This window comes from Maylandia zebra, linkage group LG3 (genome assembly GCF_041146795.1).
Source record: "Maylandia zebra isolate NMK-2024a linkage group LG3, Mzebra_GT3a, whole genome shotgun sequence".
Classification (NCBI taxonomy): domain Eukaryota; kingdom Metazoa; phylum Chordata; class Actinopteri; order Cichliformes; family Cichlidae; genus Maylandia; species Maylandia zebra.
Window position 1 is genome coordinate 10067330 of NC_135169.1, and position 24847 is coordinate 10092176.

Consider the following 24847-nt stretch of genomic DNA (forward strand, 5'->3'; position numbering starts at 1 on the left):
ATGTAATGGATGCTATTTTGTCAGGGTCTGACTGTATCCCATCAGCATTTACAATGTGCCCCAGGAATTTCACAGACTGTCTCAGAAAATGGCACTTCTTTGGAGCCAACTTAAGGTTGTGAACCTGGAGTCTCTGGAACACCATATGCAAACGCTCCAGTGCCAATTCTTCTGTCGGGGCAAAAACCAGAACATCGTCAAGATAACACAGCACACTGAGGAAGTTCTGATCCCCAAAAATGCCTAGCATCATCCTCATGAAGGTGGCCGGACTATTGCACAGTCCTTGTGGCATACAATTATATTCGTACAACCCAAATTGAGACGTAAATGCCGTGTACTTACGGTCCTCCTCATGCACCTCCACATTATAATAACCTGAAGTCAAGTCCATTGTGGAGAACAATCCGTTTCCTCCCAAAGCAGCCAGTGCGTCAGCCGGATATGGGAGTGGGTGAGCATCTTTGACAGTTCTAGCATTAAGCCAGCGAAAGTCGTTACAGATTCTCAACTCACCGGACTTCTTCCAAACTAACACCAGGGGTGATGCAAACTCACTGCAAGACTTCCGAATTATTTCCCGTTCCTCCATGTCATTCAGAGCCTGTCTTAGTTTTTCATAATGAGTCGGTGGCACACGTCGGCATGGCAACCGGAATGGCTTGTCGTCCACAACTCGAATTCGATGTAGGCAGCCGTTAGCCTTGCCACAATCCAGCTTGTCTCTTGAGAAGATAGACTCAAACTGGGCTATAAGGCCAACCAGTTTTTCTTTGCCAGCCGGCGAAACTGCACATGAATCAATGTCGATATCAGACAGCCCCAGATTTTGCAGCACTGCATGTAAGGGGCTACAACCACTTGTCACCTCCTGTGAGGGTGAATCATCTGGCAGAGTGGAAACATCAGTGACTAGACTCTGCTCATCATGGCACCAAGCTGAGCCAGTAGACCGTTGCATGTTCTGTTGCAAGTAGGAGCCAGTGGGGCTGAAGTTCTCCACTGCTGCACAGGGGGACACGTCAGCCAACTTCATGTTCCGTTTCAGTGTTATCGGCTTGTCAAAGGGGTTCAGCACTTTCACAGGGAGCCACCCATCACTGTTTAGATGCGCTACAGTTCTCCCAACCATAACTGACCTCGGTCCAGACCTTGACCCGGTGGGCTCTACAACGACAGCACTGCCCACTGCCCCGTTATCCATTAGCTGCAGCCTGCCCCAAACAAGGTGTTCTGTCAAGGGCTCTAATGTTACAGCTCTCTTTAGCTTGACAGTTCCGATCTTATCACCAACATGCCCTGGGGCCACCACTCCTGACATTGAACTCAGCAGATTTTTATTAAGCTGTTCTCCCGCACTCAGGGTCTTGCTGCATTCCTCTCCTAAATGTCCCTCTTCCCTCAGGCGATTACTCAGGTACCTCATTAGGTTGCTGCCCAAAATGAGGTCCTCACTCTGCCCTGCAATCACCAACATTGGCACAACAACTTTACAGCCACATATCTCCACCGTAATGTCACACACACCTAATGGAACAGTCCTCGAACCACCACAGCCAATCAGGACGACATCCGTGGGTTGCAAGGTGGGGGTCTGCAGCACTGCATGATGTAATAGTTGGGGCATCATATTGGTGCTGAGGGTGCAGGCCATAGAGCCACTGTCAAGCATGGCTTTAACAGACACTTTGCCACCCAGGGTCACATTTTCATAGAACAGCTCATCATGCTGTTTTAGTCTGTGTGTGTTCTGAAGAACGGGTCTCCGGCCAAGCCGGCGCTCCTCACAAACAGTGTGTAATACAGATTCTAAATCATCAAAATCATCCTCTTTGGGGGCGATTTCAGGCCTAACACTTGCCCCCTCCACATGTAGGCCATCTAGTTTCCCAGCTGCTGGGTGGCTGAGTCAGGCCCCCTCACTCTGACAGACACTGCCCTGGGGCATTGAGCCCGTGTGTGGTCGCCAGCATGGCAGATGAAACATAGCTGATGGGCTCTACAGTGGTGATACGTAGAGTGTTCAGTGTCACCACAAATCACGCAAGGCACAATTTTGTGTGTTTGGTTCCGGGGGACCCTTACATCATCCTTAGCAGGCAGCTTTGCTTGTCGAGGCTGTCCCTCCAGGACTTTCTCCAACAGGGCTATCACATGATCAAGACGATCAGTAGGTGGTTTTGCTTGAAGGCCGGTAAGTGATGCTGAGGTAGAGGTTGGTGATGGTGTAATACACTTACTGTTGCCTGTCGCCTGCTGCACATTAGGACTCACCTCCTGTTGCTGAAAACTCAAGGCACTGACTGCACTAAACTGAGGGGTGCACTTCCGGTCCTTGCCATGCTCCAGCAATTTCTCGTGCACATCAGCAACCGTCCACTGCTGCAGGGGCTTGCACTTGAAAATAAGAGACAGTTCTGAGTCTGGACAGTAGCGGATAAACATAGCAGTCAGCTCTTTTGTCAGATATGCAAAGGACTTATTTTGTCTCTTCAGACAGTCTTCAGTCACCTCCATGGCTCTGTTCAACCTGAGCCAGTAATCAAACGGTGTTTCACCTGAGTTGGGTAGTGTTGCATAAAAATCAGCTAAAGGCATGCTTGAACAGGCAGTGTCACTGAAGTGCTGCTTTAAGATCTCAAAAATGGGCTCTGGGCCCCTCTCAAGACACACAGATGGATTACTACGTATGCCCACCTTGACTATTTCTCGTGCCCTCCCCAGCAGTTTACTCAGCACATCATCAGCTTGTTCAGCAACTGGTACCCCTCTTCTCTTAAAAAAAGTCATCATCATTTCCTCCCATTCCTGAACACTGCATGAATCACAGCCATCCCCTCTAAAACACACAGGTTCTTTAACATCAGACTTTACAATCACATTCAATAGTGAGGGTTCAGATAACACATTATTGGCAGACCCAACAACACTGTTTCCCACTCCAGAGCCCAACCGAGATTCAAGACAAGAGGCAATGCTTTCCCCAATAGAAAACCCAATTTGCGTTGCAATCTCTGCATAAAGGTCCTCTTTTGTGGGACTGGTTTCTGATCCAGCATTTTGTAGATTATCACAGTTCCCATCAATAGGGTTTTCATTTAACTCAGCAAGGACAGGCTTAGGTGTGGAGGAAACTGGGGCTGTCAGCAACCTTGATCTGCCTCTGCCAAATGAATGCAGAGGGGTAAAACCAACTGCCCCCCTTCCCCTGCCAAAACTGGGAAAATCTGCCATGGCTCAGCAATGTGTCCCTCCCTTTTTTTTTTTTTGTTTAACTCTCCAAAAAAAAAAAACAGAGCCCCGCCCCGATGTCTCTAAAGAATGCAGAAAATGGCGGGACTAAGAAAAGCCAGTCTCCCGCGACTTTTCCACCTTCCAGGAAGTAGACGGCCCCCGTTGCGGTAGCAGGATTGCAGGAGCTGGGGTCACGGCACCAGTGTAACCGGTTTCTGTTTCATCCTGCTGCAACAGTTCGGCCCAAACAGACTCCTCGACTCTGCGTTGTGTTGTGTTTTTAAAAAGACAAGGAGTCTCTTATCGATCGTTGCCACTTTATTTCCTGAATGGAAACAACGGTGTATTATCAGTGCACAGGCTCGCCACACACCACTCCGCACAGCACACTCTCATATGGCTACGACAGACTGGCAGCGATTACTGCAGCAATATTACAATTTCTAATATACAATAAAATAACAGCAACAACAAATGATGTACCTGAATGGAAACAACGGTGTATTATCAGTGCACAGGCTCGCCACACACCACTCCGCACAGCACACTACAGCAGAACATCTCATTAGCATTCCGCTTTAGCATACAGTTTTACACAATAATAAACAAATGAAAAGTACATAAAACTCATGTTAGACATGTGTCCGCTAAGCACTTATTACACTCGGTGCTCGTCAGCTAATCAAACATGTTTTGTGTGTCTGTACTACTTAGCTATATCGTGTGCGGAACAATACAACTCACCTCTCGTATGGCTACGGCAGACTGGCAGCGATTACTGCAGCCAGCCTCACCTAACCAGCCACACCGAGAGGGGGGGCGCTGTTTCCCCATTACACTGATATTTGTGGCAAGTGGAATAATACCACATAAACACTGTTACACTCAGTCCGTCCATCCATTAGTGAAATAATGTTTAAAGGTCTCCTTGTTCTGTGAGCATGCACAGATCCTGAAGCAGGAAGCCTGGGTTACAGAGAAATGATCATCACTGTGATGATGCTCATCATCTCTGACTGGGATTTGAGGTTTTGTTAAAGCAGCAAAGATAACAGATGGATTGTTGTTTTGTGTGTCTTCAGTCTGTCAGGCTGTCTGATCACAGAGGACGGCTGTACTTCTCTGGCCTCAGCTCTGAGCTCCAACCCCTCCCATCTGAGAGAGCTGGACCTGAGCTACAATCATCCAGGTGACTCAGGAATGAAGCTTCTGTCGGCTGGACTGAAGGATCCAGGCTGGAGACTGGACACTCTCAGGTATGGAGAGAATGTCTGATAGAGGAGGAAGAGCTGGAAACATTTCCTGTGTCTTTCACTCACTTCCTGTTTCTTTCCTGCAGATGAGACATGAACAATCACACATACAGGAAAATTTTCAGGGACAGACACACTAGTCTAGCTGGGTAGTACATGGATATTTGTGTAGGGGGTCTCCAAGGAGCCTGTTTGCAGGAACATTAATGATAACTGATAAATCATGTTGAGAGTTTCATTAAAAGTAGACCTACAGTTAGGTCCATAAATATTTGGACAGACAACATTTTGTAACTTTAAATAGACTTTATTAGGTCAAAGGTGTACTGTACCTGAGATAGTGGCCATTGTGTACCTAATAAAGTGTCAGCGATGTGTATGTTTCCCATGCTGTATGTCCACAGTCACAGTGATAGTCAGTGACACTGACAGAAGTTTGAAACAAGGCTGTGAATCATTTCAGTCTGTGTGTGTGACAAAGAGGCAGACAGGAGCAGCTAACATTTGGAAATGGAAGCTTAAATACTGGAAACTCTGATAAGCTAATGCTGCTAATGGGCCATGTTAAAATCAGTATTTCATTCTCATTCTTTTGTTTGAGAACAATAATAATTCAATTTAATTCAATTTTATTTATATAGCGCCAAATCTCAACAAAAGTCGCCTCAAGGCGCTTCATAGGTACAGAGAAAACCCAACAATCATATGACCCCCTATGAGCAAGCAGTCTTGCATATTTGTTTAATATGTGCATTGAAGGACATGTCCTGGTCAAAAATGACTCCATGGTTCCTCACAGCGCTACCGGAGGCCAAGGTAATGCCATCCAGAGTAAGAATCTGCTTAGATACCATATTTCTAAGATTTTCAGGGCCGAGTACAATAACCTCAGTTTGATCTGAATTAAGAAGCAGAAAGTTAGCGGCCATCCAGGTCTTTATGTCTTTAAGACATTCCTGCAGTTTAACTCATTGGTGTGTGTTATCTGGCTTCATGGACAGATAGAGCTGGGTGTCATCTGCATAGCAGTGTAAATGTATGCTATGTCTTCTAATGATGCTGCCTAAGTGAAGCTTGTATAGTGTAAACAGAATTGGTCCTAGCACTGAACCCTGTGGAACTCCATAATTAACCTTAGTGGGTGAAGAGGACTCTCCATTTACATGCACAAATTGGAGTCTATTAGATAGATATGATACAAACCACGGCAGCACAGTACCTGTAATACCTACAGCATGTTCTAATCGCTCTAATAGGATATTATGGTCAACAGTATCGAACGCTGCACTGAGGTCTAGCAGGACAAGCACAGAGATGAGTCCACTGTCAGAGGCCATAAGAAGATCATTTGTAACCTTCACTAAAGCTGTTTCTGTGCTGTGATGAGCTCTGAAACCTGACTGAAACTCTTCAAATAAGCCATTCCTCTGCAGATGATCTGTTAGCTGTTTGACAACTACTCTTTCAAGGATGTTTGATATGAAAGGAAGGTTGGAGATTGGCCTATAATTAGCTAAAACAGCTGGGTCTAGAGATGGTTCTTTAAGTAAAGGTTTAACCACAGCCAGCTTCACATGTCTGAGAAAAGAATCACCAATTACCAGAGTTTGACCCCCGGCGGGTGTGTCACTGAGTGGGGAAAAACGATTAGACACATGAACAGGCTTTTTTTCCTCTTGTACTTTCCCATTGTAGTGTATATTTTAGTGTTTTTTTCTGTAATGCAACCGTTCTCTGACTTGTATCCCCATGTGACGTCTTTGTTGTGTGTGTAAGGTTGGGGGGCGGGTTCATTCCACTGCAGGGCAACCTGCCACTGCATGTGGTGAATAAAATTTGAACTTGAACTTAGCTGCTCACATTGTTATAAGGAAAGAGAAAACGGTATTAGCATTAGCTGCTAATAATTGTTCACCCCTAATTAGAATATGTCTCACGTTGTTAAAAAGTAAGGGAAAACAGTGTTAGCATTAGTGCATAATGCTATTTCACGTCAAATTAACATTAGTTAATAACGGCAGCCTACTTTGCATTAGCTACTCACATTTTTATAATGCAAGGGAAAATAGTGTTGTTTTAGCATTAGTTACTCACATTGTTAAAAAGTAAGGGAAAACAGTGTTAGCAGTAGCTAAGTATGCTAATTCACATCAAATTAGCATTAGTTAATAACCGCAGCCTACTTAGCATTAGCTGCTCACTAATATACTGCTAATTCACATCAAATTAGCTTTAGCTGCTCACATTGTTATAAGGAAAGGGAAAACGGTATTAGCATTAGCTGCTAATAATTATTCACCCCTAATTAGAATTAGCCGCTAATGGCAGCCTACTTAGCATTAACTCCTCACATCCTTATAATCCAGGTGAAAAGAGTTAGCATTATCGGATAATGCTAATTCACATCAAATTAGTCTAAGTTAATAACGGCAGACTTCTTATCATTAGCTGCTGTCATTCTTATAAAGGAAAGGAAAACGGTATGAGCATAAGCTGCTACTGCTTATTCACCTAAAATTAGAATTAGCCCCTAATGGCGTCCTACTTAGCATTAACTCTTCACATCGCAGGGAAAAAGTTAAAATTGAATGAAAAATAGTGTTAGCATTAGCTTCTCATATTGTTAAAAAGTAGGAAAAAACATTGTTAGCATTAGAGGGTAATGTAATTCACCTCAAATTATCATTAGCTAATAACAGCACCCTACTTAGCATTAGCTGCTCACATTGTTATAAAGCAAGAACATATGGTATTAGCATTAGCTGCCAATTCTTATTCACTTAAAATTGGCATTAGCCACTAATGTCAGTCTACTTAGCTAATTCACATCAAATTAACATTAGCTGCTAACATCAGCCTACTTAGCACTAGCTGCTCACATTGTTAAAAGGAAAGGGAAAACGGTATTAGCATTAGCTGCTAATAATTATTCACCCCTAATTAGAAATAGGGTCCTCACATAGTTATAATTCAAGGCAAAAGCGTATAAGCGTTAGCTATTCACATAGTTAAAAACAGTGGTAGCGTTAGCAGATAATGCAAATTCACATCAAGTTAGTAATAGCCTTGAACTGCGCTAATAAGAGCAGTTAACACTGCTAACTGCCCAAAAGAGCTGTTCCACAGTAACTGTATCCCTGACAACACTTCAAAAAAAAAGCCTATAGTTACACTGAGAGTGATTGTTGTTGAACAAAATATGTTTTGTTGCTAATCATCCACAGCAATACAATTAGCTTAGTGATATTAGGCTGCTGTTAGCTTGCAGCGAGGGGTGTTGGGACAAGGGGGGCCTCTTTCTGTGACTAACTAGAGGATTCAAGCCAATCAGATGACAATATTCACATGACTCTCACTCGTTGAAGTGTTTTCCACCTCCTGCTGTCAGACCTGCAGGTTTATCCCTGTGCTGTTCTCCTCTGTCTTATAGTGGACACAAACAATTTTTTGCAGTGTGTGTATGTTGTGTTTCTCTGAAGCTCAGTTCACAACCAGCTCCTCTTATTTGTATATATTTAAAAACCGACACCACAGACAATTCATTCCCCCGGGCTTTCACTTTGATGAACACTGTGAATGTCCATGTGTATGAGAGCCATGTAATGTCCATGTGTGCATGCTGACTGTGCTGCTCTGACCCCCCTCCTCCTTTCAGGGTGGAGCCAGCTGGTGTCCGATGGTTGAGACCAGGTCTGAGGAAGTGTAAGTGTGTTTTTAATGGGATTCATGAAAACAAAGCAGAACACATTCAAATATCTACATCATTCACATCTCTGATGTCAGGAGTCATCATCAAAGTGTCAATCAATGATCAATAACTGCAGCTGGATTGTGTTTGTTCTTTCCATCAGATTCCTGTCAACTCACAATCGACACAAACACAGTGAACACAAAGCTCCAACTGTCTGACAACAACAGGAAGGTGACACGTGTGGAGGAGGTTCAGTCATATCCTGATCATCCAGACAGATTTGATGGTTTATATCCTCAGCTGCTGTGTAGAAATGGTCTGACTGGTCGCTGTTACTGGGAGGTCGAGTGCAGAGGAGACGTTTATATATCAGTGAGTTACAGAAGAATCAGAAGGAAAGGAAGCAGTGACTGTGTGTTTGGATGGAGTGATCATTCCTGGAGGCTGTACTGTGCTGGTGATGGTCCTCGTTCTGTCTGTCACAATAACAGATCAACATCCATCTCCTCCTCCTCCTCCTCCTCTGTCTCTAACAGAGCAGCAGTGTATGTGGACTGTCCTGCTGGCACTCTGTCCTTCTACAGAGTCTCCTCTGACACTCTGATCCACCTCCACACCTTCAACACCACATTCACTCAAACTCTTTATCCTGGGTTTTGGTTAGGGACTGGTTCCTCAGTGTCCCTGTGCTGAGTGGAGTGTAAAGAGTGTCTCCTGTTAGAGAAACAGTCTGACTGTTGAACAGATAGTTCAGTCTGTACATGTCTGTCTCTTTCACTCACAAATACGTTTTCAGATTCATGGATTCAATCAGTTGATGTTTGAAACTCTTCTAAATGATTCCTTGTAAACTTCTTCCTCTTCAGTCGTTTAAAGATGGAAGCTCACATTATTCCAGGATCCACATGTTGTTTTTCTGTCTTTTTCCACTCAAAGCTTCACAGTGAATCTCAGTATGTTATGTTTCTCTGAAGTTCAGTTCACAACAAGCTCCTCTGCATTTTTAACAAGTCTGAGCTCATTAAAATGAATCCAAATGCTTGATTTCTCTTTCTTAATGGGATGTTTCCAAAGTCTCCACATGCTCTTACCGTTGTTGGAAGCTCATCATGTGAAAATGTTTCAGCCATATCAGCTGAAAATATTGGCTCAATAGTTTTGAATGCAGTTCTAAGCAGAATCTGATTGTAGATTGGCATCATCTTCTTCCCTGGCTCTTGGACGAGGCGGACGCATATTTCCCCCTCTCCCTCCCTTATCTTGTCTGACTCTATCCCTGAGAGAGCCTCACATTCTCGCTCTTATTCTCCAAAAGAACTATTGATTTGATCAACTGGTCTATTCTCAACTAGACGCCTGGGTTCGGGAGAGCCTGAGTGTCCTGGAGGGACGTTTCAAGCTGGATACACGATGGCAGAAGTGGTGTGTCTTGTGCCTGGCGGGACTGTCTATCGAAGACATTGAAGACATCTACCTATTCAGAACCATGGTAACAAGGTTCTTGTTGTTTGGAGCTGGCTTGGCCCTGTCTTATCAGAAATTGAAGAAAGCTGTGACTGCTGTTCAAAACCCCACAAGGCTGGCCGCTATGATTGAAACTGTGGACTGTTCTTACTGAATGAAATATGGGAAAGATCTTGGAGAAGCTCAACGCTCTTAAAAGAGAGATACATCTGGAGAACAACGAGGAGAACAACAACATTCCTCCTGGAGACTTGATAATGAGAACGAACTGACTCTCTTCCCTATTCCTCAAGGTCACCTGCGTAGGCTGTGGACTGTTGATCTTTGCCTAACAGGTGAAAGGACACTTTCTCAGGCTGAACTCGGGACACACACCCCGACACGCACACACACGCACACACGTACACTGATACAGATACGCACTCACAACACTCCCTTCCCCTGGTGACAGACATAAACAAAGTTGATGGTTTGAATCCCATCAGGTCCTGGACCCCTGCTCTCTGTCCAATCACAGACTGAACACATCAGCAGGACCACCAAAGTCCTCAGATTAATCCAGGGTCTGTCCTCAGCCTTTGAGAGCTTCAGTTCCTCACAGTTAGACAGACTGCAGTGAGCTTAATAAGCTGTGTTAGATTACACTTAGAGGGACAGCTTCATCTGTCAAACAGGATCTATGATCTATGATGGTTTGATTACTGCATTTAACAGAGTTCATGGTTGAGCTGAAAAAACAAGAAGACTCTGCAGGTGCACCTGGAGGTCTGTCATTAGATTTACTGCAGAAACTGGATCAAACTGGATCCAACTGGAGCTCTTGTTGGGATCCAAGGTGGAAACTTAGCTTTGATATCCACACACTCTGCACGTCTGTGAGTAACTGTGATGAAGATGTGCAGAGATCTGTGTCCAAACAGGAGAAAGACTGTAAAGACTCTGTGCTTCTAACAGCCTCTGTTAACATATGTGAGGCTGTTTGTTGTTGTTGCCATGGAGCTTTGCACTGTTTGGGTCAGCAGGTCATGTGATCAGGTTTGTTCTGTGAGAGAGTGATATTATACCCCTCTCGTCAAAAAAAGTGACAGGTTACTTCCGGAGCTCATTAATTATTCATGAGCTCCGGAAGTCCGGAAGTAGGAAGTAATTAAATTATCCCCTAATTAAATTAGCCCCTAATTAAATTAGCCCCTAATTAAATTAGCCCCTAATTAAATTAGCTCCGTAAGTCCGGAAGTAGGAAGTAATTAAATAATAAAAATATGATATTCATAAAAATATGATATTCATAAAAATATGATATTCATAAAAATATAATTGATTATTTAGAAAGTTTCTTATATATCAAAATAGCATTCTTTTATTTCTTTAAGCAATTAAAAAATTTATTTATTTTTTATGCTCAAAAAACGCCATCTGGTGGTGGGTCAGTGTGTGCGCGCGCCCGCGCGCGCCCGAGGCTGTGTGTCTGGGCGCGCGGGGGCGCGCCCGTGTCTCCGGACCGTGCTCTCTCGGGCTCTGTGCTCATGTGTTTAAAAATGTATTAAACCATATTAAAATTGTTTAGTTAAACTTGTGCTTTTGTAACGTTCAGTATGGCCACAAACACATGCTGCATGCCTTGGGGGAAAACTTTATTTCGATTTATATGCATTTGTAGATTTAGAATAAAACTCATACTCAGAAAAAACAACTCGCGATCCCCGCAGCCCCCTTAACCTAATCCTTAGATACATAAGCAGGGAAAACTCCTTAAAAAACCCTCCGCTATTTCTCCAAAACCCTACAATAACTTGTTAGGGTACCCCCTCTATTCCCAAAACCTTATATTCGATAACAGGGAAAATCCTGAAAAAATCCTTAGTCTTTTTTTCTCAAATTCAGCGCCCCGCGGCTCCCTTCATGCTCAGCCAAACAAAGCCAAAACTCCTTTTAAAAATTTCTCCGCGATTTCTCCAAAACCCCTAGAATAACTTGTTAGCTACCCCTCTATTCCCAAAAAAAAGCGCTATAATCCAAAAACATTGGGAAAGCTCCTTACTCTTTTTTCTTCAAAAACTTGCCTCTTGCTAGCTACCTCTAAAATTCTACGCAGACTCTAAGTTCTACCTCGCTCTTAATCGCACCGATCCCGCAACAGCTTCCAGAGCACAATTTTTTCCTGCTTGTTCGCTCCCCGCTCTGGTCCCGAATGCGCTGCTTACCTCGTTTGAAAATTCCCCCCTTAGACCAACTCCGCCTCACTGCGCCCCGCTGCCAATCACATAACCCTTGCACCGCTCCCTTCGCACCCCGGTTAGCCAATCCGCTCCAGGCTCGATTTACCTTCTCAGCCATAGGTTAATTCACTTACTGGCATTCAGGATAAATAATCTAACATTTCAGCTTAAATTTAACTGTTTTTTTCTCTCTCAGAAAAAACAAGCAAGCTTTCTCTTTTTTCTCAAAGAAGCATGGCCGTGAGACCTACCGACCTAACGGTGCTTTCTCAAACTCCTGTAAACTGCTACAGAGCTTCCGCCACGGCGTCTGAACTCAGAAGACTACATCTCTGCAGAGTGCAGCCAACAGCAGCGGCCAACCGTTTGGAGCAAAGATTCAGCCTCAACAATGGCAGGTTTTGGGGTTATGCCTTCAGCCTACCACAGAGTGAAATCTTTTTCTATCAGCTCAAAGCCGGTGAAAGTTTTGGACCGTTAACACCGCGAATCGCTTTTACTAGCTCTGACTGGGCGGTTATTACACTCATTACCACCCCTGAAATAGAGAGAAGCGTGCGGGAAACCAGCTCTCAGCAACCGCGAACCAGAGACCAGCAAACACAGACGCATCGGGTTTTCAAAGAGGAATACTCGTTCCCTCCATTCACCCAAGAACACAAACGACTCCGGAATGAAAACACGGTGACCAAAACCGTCACATACACCCAGTGGGAGACCAAGAGCACTCCATTTTGCAGATGGGTATGTAGAGTTAGTCGACAAACATGCGAGCAAGCTTGCACAGATGATTTTGTGATCGACCTTACAAACTCCCAGTCCGGGGTTTTCAGCACATTGCTTCGGATTCCGACTCAGCACTGGCTCAACATGATGGCCGAGAACAATGCGACAATATTAAACCTGTTCAAAATGAGTAAAAGTACAACTGAGCTGGTGATGGTTGGAAATAACCCGCCACGGTCAACATACCCCCACCCCCACTTCCGGCCCCCCCTTACCCCGCCTTCTCCTACCCCTAGCCCTTAAAAACCGCAATCGCTCTCTCATCCACTACTTAAAACAACCATGACTAACCACAGCTTTGGACCCCTCGGCTCTCTATCTCCATCATCCCTCCGACCATCAGCTGCTTCTACACCACCACCCAGCCCGCCAATGGATCTCGCTACACCGCCACCCAGCCCGCCGATCGACCTGGCTACACCGCCACCCACTCCGCCAATCGATCTGGCTACTCCGCCATCCAGTCCGTTGTTCGAGAGCCCGCATCAGGCCTCAGCGTCTCCGGCCGCTATGCCTCCACCCCCGCCCTCATCACCGCAAGGCTGGAACTCGCCCAGCCATCCACAACTAGCGGCTCTCGGGTGGCAATCACCGGAGCAGAGCCCCTCAAGCACCGCAATCTCCGGTGCATCGCTGTGGGCCTTGGGCGACCCTGTGTGCCGGGCTCTTTTCCGAGAGTCTGAAGACAACGAGCCTTCGCCCGCGGACATCGATGAGGCCGCGACTCTACTCCCTACTGCTGTTTTTGAACTTATAAAATTGACTGTAAAGTACCTCGTTAACTCCTTGCTCCAGAAACACAGACAAGATGTCTGTCAAGGATGTGAGGTGTCACATCCCTCACAAAGACGACATTCATGTCTTTTCCCACTGGAAAAATATTACTTTTTCAAGTACTATGATGAACTCAGCAGAAGATTATGGAATGGACATTTCACCAACACATTATTACAAATTTTGCGGTTAGAGGGTTTTTCACCACCAGCGGCTCAAGTCAGAGGTGTGGCCCAAGCATATCTCTTTGAACTCCGAGAGGCCAGTGATATAGAGACCGCATTGTTAGAAATTGAGTCAAGCATTACAGAAGTTACCCGGACCACAATTGATAAAGTACTATATGACAAATACTCCCTTTGGCTCCCCTAGTAATCGTTTTTTCTTCTCTCCCTTTTACCATTTATTTTTCTTAACATGTTTTTTATTTTTCTTATTTTTACTTTTAAATGTTTTTCTCTGTTAGTTTTTAGAACTTTTCTTGTTCATGTTTATTGTTTTGTTCATTACATCAGATTAAATAGTTTGTTGAAAACCATTACCTGAAATAAAACTTTTTTGGAAAAGCATTGCAACAATCAATCTTGTTATTTGTTTCGCACCCATTCAAATCTATTGCTTCCATGACATCAGATTAAATAGTTTGTGGAAAACCGTTACATCAAATAAAACTTTTTTGGAAAAGCGTTGCAGTAAATCAAACTAATTATTTTTTTCACTAGAAAAGAAACAAACTATAATGTTATTAATTATATCAAATAAAAAATATATTTGCAAACTCGTTACATGACATAAAACTAGCCGCTCATAATGAAATAAAACCATAGTTAAACATAACTTGAAAGATCACACATGGCAGAGCAGAATCTATTGAAACGTGCATATTATGACCCAGCTCACCCTGGTAGCTTTTGCGGTGTGGAAAAATTGATTAAAAGCATACAGGATGAAACTGGTACAAAGATTAACGCGCAAACAGCACAGAAATTCCTCTCTGGACAAGACGCTTACACCTTACACCGAGCTGCACGCCTGCGCTTTCCGAGAAACCGTGTGTTTGTCCCCAGACCTCTTAATCAATACCAAGCAGACCTTTGTGATATGAGAGCGTTAGCCGAGCATAATGATGGCTATCAATATTTACTTACAGTTATAGATGTTTTCTCTAAAAAAGCTTATGCAAGAATCTTGAAAAACAAAACAGGCGTTCAAGTCACTAAAGCATTTGAATCTGTCCTGAAACATGGCCAAATCCCACAAAAACTCCAAACAGATAGCGGTAAGGAATTTTTTAATTCCAGTTTTCAATCTTTAATGAAAAAGTATGGTATAAATCATTTTGCTACAGGGAGCGATCTAAAAGCATCAGTTTGTGAAAGGTTTAATAGAACTCTTAAAAGTAAAATGTATAGATATTTCACTGCTGCAAATACACGTAGATATATCGATGTGTTACAAGATTTATTAGACAGCTATAACAGTAGTTACCATCGTTCCATAAAAATGACCCCGAATCAAGTAAATTCAGACAACACAGCTTTAGTATTTCAAAACCTGTATGGCACCTCTTCTCGCTGTAGAAAAAACCCCATGAAATTTAAAAAAGGTGATCATGTTAGGCTCTCTAAAGTCAGAGGTGTGTTTGATAAGCGGTATGAGCAAACATTCACAAGCGAAGTGTTTACTATTGACCAATGCATACCTAGAGATCCTCCCGTTTATAAAATCAAAGATTATGACGGGGAAGAAATTATCGGTAGTTTTTATGAGCATGAGCTGCAGAAAATCACTCTTGTCAAGGATAAGCTCTATCACATAGAGAAAATTCTCTCAAAACGTAAACAGAGGGGACAGGTTTATTTCCTGGTCAAATGGAGGAGCTGGCCTGAGAAATTTAATAGCTGGGTTAAAGCCAGTGAGCTTAAAACCATCGCATAACAAACTTCGGACCACACACGCACCTTGGTAACCTTGGTAACGGGTTAGCAATGACTGTCAGGTCGCAGGGTTTTTACGTCACGCTTCCATCAAATGCAAGTTTGAATGTATTTAAAACTAACACCAGTAGCTGTTTCCGTGTGGATCTCGCCCAGCATCTCAATCTCGATGGGTCATGGGAGGTTGCTCTCACTGAAATTTCATATCCCTATACATGGCTTAATCTCCCGAATGATAAGGCTTATTTTGAATATAGGAGAAAGGGTGATGCTGACCCTGACAACGTAGTTAAAACCAAAATACGCGCCGGGTTTTATGATCATGCTGAAACTTTGAGAGCTGAGATTGAGGCCTGCCTGAGGCGTATCGGCTGTGATATTTATCTAAAATATCATCCCATTGTTAAAAAGTTTGAATTCACAGCTGGGGGAATATATCAACTAAGGTTTTTTCCGCCTCTCGCATATATGCTTGGTGTACCAGCAGGTGTATGGCAACGATTTGAGCGCAAATTTGCACCATATCCTGCAGATATAAAGGCTGGCTGTTATCATCTATTCTGTTATTCTGATATAGCAGCCTTACAGCTCGTGGGTGATAGCTACTCCCCACTACTGCGTACTGTGAAAATAGAGGGCAATTACGGAGATATCGTGACCCTATCTTTTAACAAACCAGACTATATTCCAGTTGCACGAAGACAAATTGAAAATATCCATATTGAAATCAAAACCGATCAGAACGAGCCTGTAAACTTTACCTACGGTAAAACGATAGTAAAGCTACATTTCCGTCCTGTGAAGGATCTTGCATAACTCAAAACAACAACAACAACAACAAAAAAAAATGGATAATAATAGATTTATAGGGTATTATCAAACGCAGGCTGGTAACGGTCTGCCCGGATTTTCAGGTGCGCCTGTAATTTACGGGCGCGGAATAGCGTCTATTTTCTCTAAATTGTTTAGATTTGTAACCCCGTTCATAAAGAGGGGTGTGAGCATCGCAAAGCCTCACCTCAAATCTGCTGTCAAAGGTTTTGCTTCTGATATTGTCACCTCATCACTCTCAAATTTAACTCGGTCGAACACACCAGAACAGCAAGAGGGTTCGGGGCTGACCCTAATTTCCCGCAGACCCTTGAAGCGACCCCCTGGTCAGAGGTTGAGAGGGTTTAAAAAGCGCAGGAAAACGGTGAAAAAGAGACAGAGTGGGAAAACCGTGGGACGGAGAGGACGCAAGACTGATATATTCTAAACACAACATCAACTAAGAAGCAATCAGCAATGTCTTTACTTCACGAGAGATCAAACGAATGCACCTTGAGTGAGTTAGATATTTTTACAGCCCCACTCACTCAGATGTCTATCGAGGACAAATGTTATTCAGAAATTCTACCAGTAACAGCGCTCACAGATCGGGGACCTCTGGAATTTTATGTCCCCGGAAATGGCTTGCATTACTTAGATCTGAATGATACACTGCTCAGTTTAAGAATGAAAATAACAAACCATGATGGTAGCGATATTGCAGCAGACGCTAATGTTGGAATTATAAATTACCCTTTAAACACCATCTTCAGTCAGTGTGACGTCACATTGGGCGACAGACTGATTTCACAAGCGAGTTCGACACATGCATATAGAGCCATAATTGAAACATATTTAAATTACTCAGAAGAAACTCTGAAAACTCAATTTAGTGCAGGTCTGTTTTACAAAGATACTGCTGGCTCACACGACTCCCATGTTATCAATAACGGGCCGAATAGGGGCTTAGTCCGGAGGGCAGTTTACAGTGAACGCTCGCGAGAGTTCCATGTGATCGGTCCGCTACATTCAGACATATTTTTCTGCGAAAAACTCTTATTAAATAATGTGGATCTACGGATTAAACTCACAAGAGCCAACGATGCTTTCACCCTCATGGCGCCTCAAAATGCCAATTACCATCTCAATATTGTTGGGGCATCATTGTTCGTAAGGAAAGTCACGGTCTCCCCCGCTGTCCGTGTTGGCCATGCGTCCGCTCTCATGCAAGCGAATGCATTGTATCCCATCTCCCGGATTAATGTAAAAACATTTTCAATACCCGAGAACTCGCGGATATCACATCATGAGAATCTGTTTCTGGGCTCACTTCCCCGTTACCTAGTCATAGGCATGGTTAACCATGAGGCTTTTACAGGTCGATATGATTTATGCCCTTTCAATTTCCAACACAACAATTTAGAGTTTTTGGCTCTGTGTCATGAGAGTAAGCAAATACCAGCCAAAGCGTTTCAACCCAATTTTGCTGAAAATCAGTCCGTAAGAGAGTTTTACAGCCTGTACACTGCTACCGGGAGAAACCTGAAAGATTTGTCCTTGTGCATTGACAGACAGGAGTTTGAACAAGGATATACATTGTTTGTTTTCAATATGAATCCTTCAGATGACAATCAGGCCTTGTCACCTGTGATAAATGGGAACTTGAGACTTGAAATGCGCTTCAGAGTGCCCCTGCCTCACACAACGACACTGATCGTTTATGCTTGTTATGATTCCATTCTCGAGATCAATTCCAAAAGACAAGTTTTGGTTGATTATTACTAAGGTTTCACTTTTTTATTGAATCATGAACAATCACGAATTGGAAAGTATTATGAGACTGTTAGTGGGCGATAGTTTTTTTGGAGTATATGCAGAAGATGAATTATTAACATTACTCAAACGCTCGTTTAAACGGCCTACATATATGATCATAAATACAGATCCTAGGAACAAACCTGGAACTCACTGGCTGGCTATTTCTTTAGATCAAGACGGAGGTGCAAGTTTTTACGATTCATTTGGATTCCCACCAGATTATCCTTTTTACCCGAAAAGTATTGTAACATTTTTGAAAAAGCATGCTAAACGAGTATCTTTTCATCAAAGACAGCTACAAGCCACAATCTCCACTGTATGTGGTCAACACTGCATATTTTTTCTGGCTAACAAATCGCGTGGAAAGAGTTATGAGGATGTACTTGCTTTATATAGCTCTGACCAAATCAAAAATGATAGCATGGTCTCGTGTTTTGTAAAACGATTTATCAGATGTGTATTAATATGTAAGGCTAGCAATTTTAATCAAACTTCGTGTTCTCTGAAAGCTTTTAATGATTGTCATTTGTGTTAAAAATATTTCAATAAAACTATCAAACGTTTTCTTTCAGAAAAAAGTGGTGTATTTGTGCTTTTTTGTTATATAAAAACATGAGAAACAATTAACTTTTAAAAACAATAAGGTTTTATTTTTTGGTTTTTGATTACATCAGAAATACACCCAAGACGGCGTGATGCTCTTGCTTTTCTTCTTCTTCTTCTTTTTCTTAACAATAACATCATCCTCAGATGATGTGTGGTATTCTCCTGTTTCTCCTTTTAACGCTGCTATTTCTCTTCTAGCTGATAAGTTTCCAATAGTTGATAGGGGTATTTTTACATCCGCCAACATTCTCGCGAGAGAGCTCCAGCCTATGGGTTTCACACTTGCACGGGGACTTGCTAAAAATTTCATCAGGTCCAGCATTTGACTACCTACTATGGGCTTTTCTCTATGCATCAATTCACCCTCCTCACTCCAGCCGATGTGACCTTTTGATGCTAATATTCTACGCATTAGATATTCAGTGTTTCTCTTTGAACGTGGATTTATGTGGGTTAAAACATCGTGTAAAACCTTATTCACACTTCCCGTCTTTCCCCCCTCTGCGCTTTCTTCCAGATGATATTCATCGGATCTCTCACTATCACCCCCTTTATGCTCTCTGGGCAGTCTCAGTGTTATATGTCTGCTTTCATCTGATTTCTGTCTCTCAAGCACCAGATACCTTTGTAAAAGCATATTATACTTTTTAATTTTCTCATCTGGTGCTAGACCTTGAGTCTCCAGTACTTGTCTCATTTGACTATCCAGATCATCCTCTGCCTTCTCTCTGATATTCACTCGAGAAGCATTTGCATGTGTTTCATTTAAGCGTTTGATCTGCTCAGGTGAGATCAGATACATTTTCTGCATCTTTATTTGCGAATGGCCCCGATTGCCAGGTCAGCAACAATGGGTAGAACCGTTGTGAGCAAAGGTAACAGAAAACCCCCCTTTTGAGTGATTAATTTTCTTTTCTTTCTAATACCCTCTCGTCTGCTGGCCATCTGTCTGATTTTCTCTCTATACCGTCTCAACTTCTTATGCTGACAATCTGTGACTGGAATATTTCCTTTTAAAAGATTCATACAAATCTCACAAACAGACTGAATAAAATCGGGCGAGCACTGTTGTAAAATAACCTTACGGATTTTAGGGGAACTTCTCGATAGTGTTTTCAGTAAAGCTAAGTTTCTTCTCAATCTTACAGACATTGTTTCTATTATTTTTTCCTGGGCAAGAAAACACACAGCTTTTCAGAGGGTAGTATCCCTGTTCTCAGTCTTAGTTGCTCTGGACAGGTGGGGGTTAAATCTATCAATAAATATCCATGTGGCTCTCTTGTAGCTTCTTCAAAACTTTCCAAAAAGTATTGCACACGTCCTGGGTATATTTGTCTAGCTAGTGTATTAACTTGTAATTTATCACGAGGGTTTTTAAACAACACCATGTAAGTACTGTTCAGACTGATCGTCCTGCTGTGTTTACCTTGCAAAAACACGTTCTGGCTCAAAATCATCACACTCATATTTTTATGGTGTCTGTATTGAGTGAAAATCCGGACCACTTCCGGATGATTAGCTGCTTGAAAAATAACATCGTCCAGTACAATGAGATGACTTTGGTGTGAGGGAAACAAGGTCTCATCTTGAAATGATTCAGGAATGCCCTCGATGAATTTAATGTTTTTATTTTTCTCTTGAAGCTCAGAATACAGAGGTTGAAAGGATGTATAAACCCACACAACATTGTCAATAAGCTTGTTCAAAACATGTACACAGTTTTCCAATACAGATTTCACAAAAAAGGTTTTTCCAGAGCCACTTGGCCCGACAACCATACAGGAAAATGGCACATGAAGTCTGGGGTCAAACTCGATTAAAGCAGGCTGAAACATTTTTTTAAAAAACAAACAAAAACAAATAACAAAAAATCAATAACCAAAGGGTAAAGTCAGACCTCCTGGCAGCAATCTACGCTTGTCATAAACAACACGGAATTTTTTGGGAAATGATGAATTTTGTAGTGAAAAGGCTGATTTATTACGAACGATACTGTGCTGAGGGGCCTCAAGTGTAGACCCCCCTTCACAGTTATCAATGTAATTGTCAACAAGAGTCTTTACAGATTCAAAGTTGACCTTCTCGCAGACATCATGTGTTTGTGTGATTCCTTTTGCTTTCAAAACAACTTTACCTTTTCTGGTCATGTAACCATAACTCTTAGGTCCTGCTGCAACAAACTCTGTAATGAAATCATCCTGGTCTAACTCATTTGTTAGCTCGCCTAAATACCTGCCTGTTTCTAGTTCAGATTGATTTTCTTTAGTGAGATACACTACGCTATCAGTGTCATAGTAAATAGCTCTTTCCTGCAGCTGATCCAAGTAACTGTAGAGTTTCATACGCCCATATGAAGTAGTGAAGGCCGCAATGAAGATGTTATCTGTGGAATTTGGGAGCGGAGTGCAGAGGTCACCATAACACCATTGAATAAGAGCCACATCATTACTGACAAAAGAGAAATAGCTCACTTTGTATTTTGGAGAGAACATGAGGTTAAAGAATTCCTCGGGGTCACTCACCAGTTTGCTCTGTGTGAGATTATTTCTCTGACCAAATTTTCCCCAAAAAGAGTTTAAACAAAGTTTGGCCATTTGTCTTTTAGCAGGGTTTAGTTTTATGTTTTCAGGGTCTAAAGTTATTCCTTGCTTAGCCTGGTAGTCTTTAATGTAAAGCTGTTTAGCCTCCTCAGTTACAGCATCTGATGGGTAGCCTGAAGCTTCTTGTTTTTTGCGCAGGAAATGATGTACATAGTCTGTGAATATTGTGTTACTCTGTCTCTCAAAGTGCCATACCTCTGTGATTCGACCTATTTCATAACCCTTTTCTAATGCGAGGTTAAACTCGGGAGTGGTCCACACCCCTCTCAGTGCTCTATCCTCGTTACTATGGTTACAGGCTCCTTGTTGGTTGTTCATTTCAGCACAAGTGCGACAGAGAGTAAAGAGAAGTTTTCCTGATTTTGTTTTAAATGGTAAGACCGGAAAATAGAGCCGTCGTGGTGGGTAAACGGCAGCTTTGATAAACCCAAAGTAGTTTTTAGGGTGCTGAAAATTTCGAAAGATTATTTGAGGATGACCCAAGGGGTAACTACATGTACTATTTACATATGGATACAGGGATGTGACATCGACATAGTTGATTTTCTCACGGGGGCCGGCACTACAGCGAAGTTGTGCTGGGCTTGTACGGCCTCCAAAGAGGGCATGGCGGGGGTTCAAAGGCTCTGGTGGATCATAACGTTTGAGAAAGCTGATTACACTCTCATCACTACGTTTTAACTCGGTCCACTCATGCTCCCAGATTATAACAAGAGAGACATTATGCTCAGCTCTCAATCTAGCGAGCCTGTCTTGAGTGGCGCTGTTTAACTCTGCAAAAGAGGAACCTACCAGGGGGTTAACATCGGATTGATTGGAAAAACACTTAATACACCCATGGAAGTAGCAGCCCAAAAATTCCCACACGTATGTTTTATCATTATTTTCGGAATATCCATCTACATAATAACTACCGAGCTGTTTTTCTCCTTGATTGAGCGCATGTCTGATAAAAACACCTTGCGTAAACGAGAGATATTCGAGCCATTGAATTGAGGATGAGGAAAATGATTTTACCTGATTATGGTAATTTAAAGGACAGGGCAGGGCCAGAGAATTGGCAGGCATGAAGTTTGTCAAATACGTTTTAAGACAAGCGCTTGCAAGCGTGTTGCGACTGAAAGGATCTACTCCTGTCTCTTCAATAAACCCGTTTCTAAACAATGCGCAACCCCGAGCTAGAATTTCAACATCATTTTTACAGTATAACAGCGCCTGTTTCATGAAATTGAAGGGGCCGGAGCTGACTGAATCATACCATTTGTAAAATTCCTCTCTGCCTTTTGATGTCATGCGCTCGAGACTAAATGCGGAAGGGGGAGGGTACGGTCCAACATAAGTTAGGTTTTGTTTGGAGCTGAAAGAATGAGGAAAAAAACCTTTAACACTATCTGAAAATCCCAGCGCTTTCGGGATAGCTGACAATGGCATAGGTAGGAAGCATGACGAGTCTATATAACGTTGATTAAAGTCTGGGTCTGTAAAGCTGATCACTTTGGAACCTTGCATTATCAAGTTTGGTTTTAATCCTCGCTTAACTAACCCGCGAAGGATAATGTACGCATCGAAACCCTTTGCATTATGAGCGATAAAGATTGAGCCCTTGAAGAGGGGGCGTCTAAAATGAGTAAGAAAGTTTTCAACGCAATGCTCACCCTGAGAGCTCCAAGATTTACCATCTGATGTTTTTGTACACACCAGAAAAGGGCTGTGCTCACCGTGTTCGTTAACAAAAGTTTCAAAATCATAAAAAATCAACTTGTTATTATGTTTTGTTTCGCGTTGTAAAACCTGCATATAGCACTGATGTGTTTGATGATCACTAGAGATTTCCTGACGACAGATTTGGCATTTTCTCTTTTGGCATTTGTGAGGTTTTTCATATGCTGCTAAGTAATATAGCCTTGAGCACTTGATACATTTCCTGTAGAGCTCACAGTTGCTGGCAGACCTTTCACGCCTCTCAACGAGTTTTTTATGGCTCTCAAAACAATAACGAGATCTACAGGTGCGATTACAATCGGTACATACAATAGGGGAGAGGAAATGCTCGTTGCAGTCAGGCTGCATACAGACTGAGCAACGAGCAGGGCAGAAATGGGATAACACATGGTTAAAGCCTATGTAACAATGAGTACACAAATACGCTGTGCCCAAAAATCCTTTAAGATTTTTGATAGCGTAGTAATGATTGTGAAATAAAAATAAACACAAGGTTTTTGCGCTATTCACTGTACTAGTCTGAAATTTACAAAGGGTGCGATCATGCTCGTTACGGTAAAATACTATAATTTTACATCCTAGTAACCTTTCAAATGTAATTATTTGATTAAACCCAACAGGCGTTTGATCATTTAGACCAGCTTTTTGTTGAATTTCTCTAGCTAATGTTTGTGCTTGATAGTCATTAAAATCGGGTTGCAGAAGGTGGGCAACACTTGTAGCAAAACACAACTTATTCGAGGGGTTATGGACCACGTATAAAAACCGTCTTTTCTTTTTCACAATTTCGCTGTCGAGTATGTGTTTAAGCAATCTTTTCCCACTGCCATTTGGGGGTGTAACAATCTGAGCTACAACCTCCAACGAGCCATCACACATTACTGACCAGTTTGACTGTACCGCTCTCAAGAATAAATTTTCAAATTCAGATAAATCATGATTATCACGTAAAATCACTGAAACATTATTTTGTAACTGTTGGCCTATCAATTCTAACTGGATATAATCACCTGGACGTGCGTGAGAGAAAACCCTGTTTAATATTTCACGTGCACTAGACATTACGCCTTGATAATAATGCGCATAGTCGGGTATATCGTTTGGAGGAGGAAAATTCAAAATTTCTCTAATTTCAACGTTATTAAATTTATTTCTAACAACTATAGAGGGTTGTGCTGAATTACTGGCGCAACTCTGGTCTGGATTACCCCCTTGTTGAAAGGAGTGATCATGGTTTACTGGGTTAAGTGGCTCGTTCGCAGAGACAATGTCTGCGGGAGAGTTGAGTGATTGATGAGGATTAGAGTCATTGAAAGTGGTTGACAGCTGTACCGGGGGGCTGCGGCTGAGCGGTTCGTTGGGACACGCATTTTCTGGGGAAAAGACTAGCGAATGCTGGCTTTGAGAATCAATGAAACGATTTTGATTTAGCCTGTTTATTTGACTCAATAACTCTGACGGTATTTGAACCTCATTTTGTATTTGGGCCAAAGCTTCTAAAGCTCTATTAATTGCTAAAAACGGATCAGAAGAGGAGATGTTTTGTGTCAGACTCATTTGTGAATGAACCGCGTCTGACTCTGTTTGGATCTCATCATGATCCAATCCCAAACTCAAAGAAATATTTTGAAAGGCACTTTCATTGGGTGCTAATCGGGCAAGAGCTAAATTAAGCAATTCTAAAGGATCATTATTATTGATCACCTCAGGTTGCTCACTGTTTTGTGAATATGTAATCTGAGAATGGTGTATATTTTCATTTAACCTAGCTAACGCTGTTTCTAAAGCAAGAAACGGGTCTGTAATATCTTGTTCCTGGTTATCCATTTATTTTATTATTATTGTTTAACAGGAATATATTAAAAGAAAAAACCACAAAAGAAAGTATGTTTGAAAAGCAAAATGAAAAAAAAATATATCAAAAACAAAGTTT

The 24847-nt window shown here is 42.3% G+C and overlaps 1 protein-coding gene across 1 annotated transcript in view; it reads left to right on the plus strand.

Annotated features, from left to right (window-relative positions):
• LOC101480775 (uncharacterized) overlaps positions 1-10687 on the plus strand; it is a 33219-nt gene extending 22532 nt beyond the window's left edge. Inside the window, exons 8-10 of the mRNA XM_076879353.1 lie at positions 4317-4490; positions 8143-8189; positions 8339-10687. Of these exons, the coding sequence (XP_076735468.1) occupies positions 4317-4490; positions 8143-8189; positions 8339-8871 (754 nt within the window). The 3' untranslated portion in view covers positions 8872-10687. The remainder of the gene's footprint in view (positions 1-4316; positions 4491-8142; positions 8190-8338) is intronic.
• Positions 10688-24847: the final 14160 nt, after the last annotated feature.